The 8740-nt window shown below is 40.9% G+C and overlaps 1 protein-coding gene across 1 annotated transcript; it reads right to left on the reverse strand.

The window, feature by feature from the left end:
* Positions 1–296: 296 nt before the first annotated feature.
* Positions 297–914, reverse strand: LOC109239656. The gene is made up of 2 exons (XM_019406244.1): positions 714–914; positions 297–497 (listed from the first exon to the last, which is right to left on the reverse strand). The coding sequence occupies exons 1-2, from the start codon at positions 912–914 to the stop codon at positions 297–299; spliced, it is 402 nt and encodes a 133-aa protein (XP_019261789.1).
* Between the last annotated feature and the right edge of the window lie 7826 nt (positions 915–8740).

Raw genomic sequence — 8740 nt, forward strand, 5'->3', positions numbered from 1 at the left:
ACTCACCTTCTATATTTTTTTGGTTTTTCCCTTAACCCTTGACCCGTCAAAATCCCTTTTTTCTTCTGGCTTGGTTTTACACAACAAAATTTGATTTTTGGCCAGTGAAAGGGGCTTCGGCCTTTTTCCTTTTTGTTTCTGTTAGCTAGCGTAGGGCTTTGCCCTATTTCATCTTATTTTGTAATTTTTTGTTGTTGGTAAATTACTTAATTACCCTTTTTTTTGTAATAAGTATTACATTCTTCTCACCTTATGAAATTCGGTCTCCGAATTTAGCTTAGGTACATACCTGTAGACTAAAATAAATGAGGATACTTGACTCGCATAGCATCTTCTATTTCCCATGTAGCTTCTTCAACAGTATGATTTCTCCATAAGACTTTAACGAACATAATTTCTTTTGACCGTAGCTTCCTTACTTGCCTGTCAACAATTGCTATCGGCTCCTCCTCGTGAGACAACTTCTCATCAATCGGTATAGTAGGTACTTCAGGCACCTGAGATGAGTCTAATATACATTTTCTTAGCATTGAGATGTGAAAGACTGGATGAATAAAAGACGACTCAATAGGAAGTTCAAAACGATAAGCCACAACTCCCACTCGGTATAGTATCTCATACGGTCCTATAAACCTGGGGCTCAACTTGCCTCTTTTCCAAAACCGCATCACACCTTTCATAAGGGAGACTCATAGGAACACTTTGTCCCCAACTGTGAACACTAAATCTCTTCTTCTCTTATCAGCATAAGACTTTTGTCTACTTTGAGCCGTAAGCAATCTCTGTCTGATCAACTGGACCTTGTCCATAGCTTCTTGTACTAGGTCGGGTCCTAATAAGTTAGTCTCACCAGCTTCAAACCATCCGATAGGAGAACGACATCTTCTACAATATAATGCTTCGTACGGTGCCATTTAACACTGGACTGGAAGCTATTGTTGTAAGCAAATTCAGCTAAAGGTAGATAAGCATCCCAACTACCTCTTGCAACGACCCGACCGGTCGTTTTGAGCTCTAGCACGTCGTTCAATGGTTTGAGGCCCTGAGTAGCTTCACTTCAGGTATTATGACTGGTATGTGTGGTCGAAATTGAATTTTGGGAAATTTAGAGTCGATTTGGAAAGAGAATTCTCATATCGAAAGCCTTGAGTTGGAAGAACTAACTAAGAATGGATTTTTGAGTAAACAACCTCGGAATCAGGATCCAAAAGTTCCAGCAGGTTTGTGTGATAATTTCGGACTTAGGCGTATGTCCGGGTCGGGCTTTCGAAGACCCGGGAACGTTTCAACACCTATTGTAGAAGTTAGCATTTTTGGAAGAATTTCATAAGTTTGGGTTGAAGTGCATTTTAGTGTTATCAATATCCGTTTGGGATTCCGAGTCTGGGAGTATCTCCGTATGGTGATTCTAGTGTTGGGAGCATGATCGGAAGTGAATTCGGAGGTCCGTGAGTTATTTTGGAGTCATTTGGCTAAAGATAGAGATTTGAAGGTTTTTGAGAAGTTTGACCGAGAGTTGACTTTTTGATATCGGGGTCATAATCCGATTCCAGAAGTTGGAGTAGGTCCGTAATGTCAAATATGACTTGTGTGCAAAATTTGAGGTCAATCGGACGTGATTTGATATGTTTTGGCATCGAATGTAGAAGTTTGAAATTTCTAATGTTCATTAAACTTGGATTGGAGGTCGATTCATGATTTTAGCGTTGTTTGATATGACTTGAGGCCTCGAGCAAGTCCGTAATGTGTTTTGGGACTGGTTGATGTGATTGGACGGGGTCCTGGGGGCCTCGGGTGTGTTTCGGGGTGGTTTCGGATCGAATTTGGATAAAAAGCTGTTGCTGATTGCTGGTATCTGGTTTCCTTCTTCGCGAACGCGAAGGGAGTCCCGCGTTCGCGAAGAGGAAAGTGGGAGGCTGCTGGATTTGGCCTTCGCGAACGCGGAGAGGAAATCGCAAATGCAAAGGGGTGGGCTGAGTTGACTACGTGAACGCGTATGGGAGATCGCAAATGCGGAGAAGGAAAGAGGGGAGCGGGGCCTGAGGCCGTTGGCCTACGCGAACGCGAGGCCTGGAACGCGAGCGCGTAGGGTCCGGGGAACTGGTCTTCGCGAACGTGAGCGTCGGGTCGCCGAACGCGATGAAGAAATTTTGGGGCTGAAGCAGGTTGTGCTTCGCGAATGCGAGGGCATTTTCGCGTTCGCGAAGAAGGGCAGTGCTGGCAGTGAGTTGTTTTAAGACAGGCTTTGGCCCATTTCTTTCATTTTTCTCTTGGCTTGGGCGATTCTTGGAGGAATTCAAGAGGGGGTTTCATCATTCAATGGCAAGGTAAGTTTTCCCCACTTATTAGGAGTTAAATACATTGATTATGTATGAATTTTAACATGGAAATTAGTGGAAATTTGGGGTTTTGAGGAAGACCTAGAAATTTGATATTCTTGAATTTTGACAACGATTTTGGGCATGAAATTGAGAGCAAATTATATATTTGGGTTCGTGAGATTATGGGTAAACTTTATCGTTGAAAAATTTCAGAATCCGGGCACGTGGGCCCGAGGGCAATTTTGTCAACTTTTCGATCAGGGTTAGGAATTGTTATAAATTGGATTGTAATGAGTAATTGAACATATATTAATGGATTTGCATAATTAATGGCTAGTTTTGGAGCATTGTGCATCGGTTCGAGTCTTCGGAAGGGCGTGGAATGCCGGTTATGGATCTTCGGAGCGAGGTGAGTCTCCTTTCTAACCTTGTAAGAGGGAATTGTCCCCATAGGTGAATTAATTGGATATGTGCTGCTATTTGCGGGGGCTACGTATGCACGAGGTGATGAGAGTCCGTGCATAGCTACTATTATGCTTATGTTCGGGTAGTCTAGGACCCAAAAGCATGCTTTACTTGTAATACTTGTAACCTTATTGTTAGTTTAAATTGCTTAAATCATATCGAAGTGGCAAATGACTTTCTAAAAGAGTTAAACTTCATTTTCTTGACTTGTAAAAGAGAAATTTACACCTCCTTGAATAATAGTCTTGATTGACTGTTAAAATGTGTGTTTCTGTGTGTACCTGCATCGCATGTATGATTTGCGAGCAGGGTGATTGTTTATTTATATTTGACCGCATCGCATGTATGATTCGCGAGCGGGGTAATAGATGCATCTATGGTTCGCGCCATTCGACCCTCTGGCAGTGCATAATTTAGATATTGTTGGATCGGGTCGTACGACCTCGACATTATTTGCGCATGCTTGTAATGTTGCCTTGAGATTTATAAATGTTGATATTCATTCTCCCTGGCCTGAGATAAATGTATAAATGATGAAAAGGAATCTGGAAATTTCCTATGAAAGAAAGAAATTATTTATTTGCGTCATTCTATTGAGTTGCAACCATGTTTATAAGATCTTTGATTTATTATATTATTGGCGTATTATTATTGGACCACTAGTAAGTGTCTAAGTCGACCTCTCGTCCCTACTTCTTCGAGATTAGACGGGATACTTACTGATTATATGTTGTTTTCGTACTCATGCTACACTTGCTGTGCATTTTGTTGCACAGGCACATGTATCTCTAGTGGCCTAGTGGGCATAGCAGCATGGATGATACGGAGACTAGGTGAGCTGCATTCCTCGAGGCGACCCGCAGCCAGTATAGTCTCTTTCAGTGTATTGTAATTACTTTCTGTCCAATTTGTATTCCAGACAGTTATTGTACTTTATTTGGTTTCTTAGTGATTGCTCATGCACTTGTGACACCGGATTCTGGGATGATTATGGGATTATTTAATATTAAGTTTGTTAAGTACATCAATATCTATTCAGTGAAATTCATTACCCATTGTTTAATGTATAAAGGAAACAATTTCAAAAATATTAAATCAAGAAATTACTAGTAAATTGGTGTTGGCTTGCCTGACAATGGTGTTCGGCGCCATCACGACCCTTAGTGGATTTTGGGTCGTGACACCTCGAAACTCAAGAATACAAGCTCTCAACATATCCTCCAAAATTTGTATAGTACGTTCTGACTGCCCGTCTGTCTGTGGATGAAATGCAGTACTAAGATCTACCCGTGTACCCAATGCTTTTTTAAAAGATTTCCAAAAGCGTGAGGTAAATTGTGATGCTCTATCAGAGATGATGAATATTGGAACTCCGTGATGTCAGACAATTTGGTTCATAAATATCTGTGCACATATCTTACTCCACTATATGTAGTCTTCACTGGCAAAAAGTGTGCTGATTTTGTCAATCGATCTACAGTTACCCATACCGATTCATAACCTCTAAGGGTTCGTGGTAGACCGATGACAAAATCCATAGTAATTCCTTCCCATTTCCACTCTGGAATCTCAATTTGTTGTAGTAGTCCTGCGGGTCGCTGATTCTCAGCCTTGACCCGCTGACAAGTCAAACAACTAGAAACAAAGTTAGCAATATCTTTCTTCATACCTTCCCACCAATAAAATTGCTTTAGGTCATGGTACATTTTTGTGGATCCAGAATGTATAGTGTATTTAGAGTTGTGGGCTTCTTCAAGAATAGCTTGTCTTAACCCATCTACGTCTGCTACATATAGCCTGTCGCCCATTCGAAGAACGCCATCACTTTCAACAATCATATCCTTTCTTTTACCAGCTAAGGCCTCATATCTATATTTGCATAATCATTCATCCTCATATTGGGTGGCCTTAATGCGCTCAACTAATGAAGGCTTAGCTTGAGCACAAGCCAATAATGCCTCTGAATTTCCGACACCAAATCTGATACCTATATCTTCTAGTCTCTGAATATCTTTGGCCAAAAGTCTCTTTACAGGAGCTATATGTGCCAAACTCCCCATAGATTTTCTACTCAATGCATCAGCCACCACATTGGCTTTTCTAGGATGATACAAAATAGAACAATCATAGTCTTTGAGTAGTTCCATCCACCGGCGCTGCCGAAGATTCAGATCTCTTTGCTGAAAGATATACTTCAGACTTTTATGGTCAATATAAATCTCACAAGTTTCGCTGTATAGATTGTGCCTCCAAATTTTTAGAGCAAATACCACTACAACCATCTCCAAATCATGTGCAGGATAGTTTTGCTCGTGCTTTTTCAATTGTCTCGAAGCATAAGCAATAAAGTGACCATTTTGCATGAGTCCTAATCAAACCCTCGAGGTGTCAACGAATACTGTAAATCCTCCAGTACCTGATGGTAAGGCTAATATTGGTGCAGTTGTCAAATATGTTTTGAGTTTTTGAAAACTCTACTCACATTCCTCCATCCACTGAAGCAGTACTTTTTTCTATGTTAGCTTGGTCAGCGACTCTGCTATTCTGGAGAAATCCTACACAAAACGCCTGTAATAGCCTGCCAAACCTAAAAAGCTACGAATCTCTGTAGGAGAAGTAGGTCTGGGCCATTTTTGCACAGCTTCGATCTTCTTAGGATCTACCATAATTCCACCTTTGGGTACAACATGCCCCAAAAATGATACCGAGTCTAGCAAAAATTTACACTTTGAGAACTTAGCATAAAGCCGATGTTCTCGCAATGTCTGCAACATAGTCCTGAGATGATTCTCGTGTTCTCCTTGGCTGCGAGAATATATCAGGATATAATCAATAAATACTATTACAAATCTATCCAGAAACAGCTTGAACACCCTATTCATTAAATCCATGAATGCAGCTGGAGCATTAGTCAGTCCGAAAGACATCACAAGAAACTCATAGTGCCTGTATCGAGTTCTGAAAGCAGTCTTAGAAATATCTTCATCTTTGATTCTATGTTGATGATAACCAGAACGGAGGTCAATCTTTGAAAAGTGGGCAGCTCCTTGTAACTGATCAAACATGTCATCTATATGAGGAAAATGATATTCATTGCGTATTGTTAGCTTGTTCAACTGCCTGTAGTCAATGCACATTATCAGGGATCCGTCTTTCTTCTTTACGAACAATACTGGTGCACCCCATGGAGATATGCTCGGTCTGATAAAATCCTTATGTAACAGATCATGTAGTTGTTGTTTTGGCTCCTTCAACTCTGCTTGTGCCATCCGATATGGCGCTATTGATATGGACTCTGTGTTAGGTGGCAAATCAATTTCTCGTACTGGAGGCAATCCTAGTAAATCTTGAGGAAATACATCAGAAAATTCTCTCACTACTGGTACATTTTCTATACTAATTGTTTCCTTTCTTGTGTCATTTACAATATCTAAGAGACCTAAGCAACCTTTCTTCAGAAGTCGCTGAGCTTTCATAAAAGATACAACTTTGCAAGTCTCTGGAACCTGACCCCCCCCTCCCCCCTTAAGGACAAAACTAGGTTCGTTTGGTATCTCAAATTTAACTATCTTTGCATGACAATGGACGATAGCATAGCAAGAACATAACCAATCCATTCCTATCAGCATGTCAACGTCAATCATATTTCAGCTAGAGTATCTCTACCCTCAACCCGAATCTGACAAGAACGATACACATATTCAGCTAATAGAGACTCCCCAACAGGAGTAGCAACTAGAAAAGGATCATTCAATAGCTCAGGTTGTTTACTAAACATCAAAGCAAAGTCTGAGGACACATAGGAGTGAGTAGATCCCGGATCAATCAACGCAAGTGCATGAAATGAACAAATAGAAAGAATACCTGTGACTACAACAGTTGAGGCCTGAGCATCCTGTCTAGTAAATGCATTAACTCTCGCGTGACCTCTACCGGCATTCCGTTGGCCTTGATTCACAATAGCATGGTCTCCAGCACCTCGACCTCTATTTATGTACTGTAGCACCTGAAGTATTATGAGTAGTATGAGTAGGTGCAGCTGACTAAATAGAAGCCTGGTTGAAACTTCTCGGAGGTTGAGGCCAATTCCTCAAGTGATGTCTCAACTGGCCATACCAAAAGCACTCTCTAGTTAGAACACGACATTGGCCCAAATGTGATCTAACACAGGTCTGGCAGACTGGAGTAGTGGCATATATCTCTCCAGAATTACGATGTTCAGAAGATGATGGTCCCCTATTACCCTGTCTGTAATGTGGTCTGTATGTGGACTGTGAATACAGGTGTGTCCTTGCCTGAGAACCCTATGGTTGTTGTCTCTGATTTCCCGCTCTTCAATTTTAACTAAAACCGCCACTGAAAGACCCTCCTGCCTTGGCCTTCTTATGTAAATCACTAGCTGCACGCTCATCACGTCCCTTGTTTTCAATTTTTCTAGCAAGGTCGACTGCATCAGAGTAGGATAAAGTCTTCACCTGTGGGGGCTACTGCAGTGTATAGACGACCAACCAATCTATCCACAAACCTCTAAACTCGAGCTTCTTCGGTAGACACTAAGTAAGGAGCATATCTAGCCAGCTTACAAAACTTGGTGTTATATGTTGACACATCCATATCTGGAGTATGAACCAATCTCTCAAAGTCTCTAGCATATTTTTGCACCAGGCTGTCTGGAAGAAAATGATTCATGAACAACTTAGTGAACTCGTCCCATGTCAGTGGTGTTGCTCCTGCTGGCCTTCCTAGCAATACAATTTCATACCATGTGTTGGCATATCCTCTAGTTTGTATGTTGCGAGCTCCACGGCTCTCTCACTAGAATATCCTAGAGCACGTAATGCCTTGAGTGTTGATCGTGGCCAACCCTGCACTACTATTAATTAGCGAGAGAGGTCGAATCAGCTTTTACCCGATTTAGGGTCGGGATCGAATTCCACAGAGAGCTAGATATTGGAGTTGGGTGTCTATCTAAAGTGGAGTTGTGTATTTTCTCCAAATTGCACTTCTACACATTTTTGGATTTTAATTATGATTCTAATTCTATAAACTACAATGCTCAATTAAACTACTATAAGCTAGGATTAAACTATTGCAAGTTTTTCAAATGATTAAAGGGAACTAGGGTAGTGACTTTCGCCTAGGTGGTCAATTAACGAAATCTTGAGTCTAAAGCTAGATTGACACATTTAAGGAGTATGATATAACCATTGCTCGATTCTACTCACTCTATACCTCTCGGTAGTTCGAATGACTTTGCCCGAATTGACTTTCTCAAGACCAATTGGGTATGCGAATATGCACAAACAATTGAGGATCAAGTCGGATATTACTATCTCTCGGTTTAACCCTTTAATTGGAGCTATCAATTCTCTTGAGTACACCCCAATTCCTTGTTGGACTAATTCTAGAGACTTAGGCTCTCTTTCTCAAGAAGAGCAAAAGTCAACTAAACACAAACTAGTGTTTGCAACCACTAATTTAGAATTTAAACATGGAATTAGCCCAAATATCAAACACCCATAGTCAATCACGCTCTAAAATACAAGACCCATCAATTACCCACACTAGGGTTGAGTCACAACCCTAGCTGATGGGTCTAGCTACTCATAATTAGAGAAAGAAACAAAGAAATAGATAAGAAAAACTCATATTAATTAATTACTAAATTAAACTTGAAGATTCAATGTTGAAATGAAAAGAAAATTGCCCAAAATAGCTAAAGAAACGGGAGTCACGAGCGCATCTCAGTACAAAATCTATCCACTTAACCTAAAAATGGAAAAGAAGCTATTTATACTAAGCTGAAATGTCTGGACAAAAATACCCCTGCGGGGTTAGTGACCGCACAAAATCGTGTGCGGCCGCACTAGGGCTTTGAACTTGACAAAACTGCTCTCTGAACTTGGGCAATGCGGACCGCAAAGAATGGACTGCGGCCGCGATGGCTTCTAGTG

Source organism: Nicotiana attenuata, unplaced genomic scaffold (genome assembly GCF_001879085.1).
Source record: "Nicotiana attenuata strain UT unplaced genomic scaffold, NIATTr2, whole genome shotgun sequence".
Lineage (NCBI taxonomy): Eukaryota > Viridiplantae > Streptophyta > Magnoliopsida > Solanales > Solanaceae > Nicotiana > Nicotiana attenuata.

Bases quoted from the DNA above. Each gene is read 5' to 3' on its own strand.
- LOC109239656 (XM_019406244.1), bottom strand. From the start codon at position 914: ATGGCACCGTACGAAGCATTATATTGTAGAAGATGTCGTTCTCCTATC. The intron at 498-713 runs GTTGGGGACAAA...GACTCATCTCAG, and splicing joins GAAGAGATTTAGTGTTCACA to GTGCCTGAAGTACCTACTAT.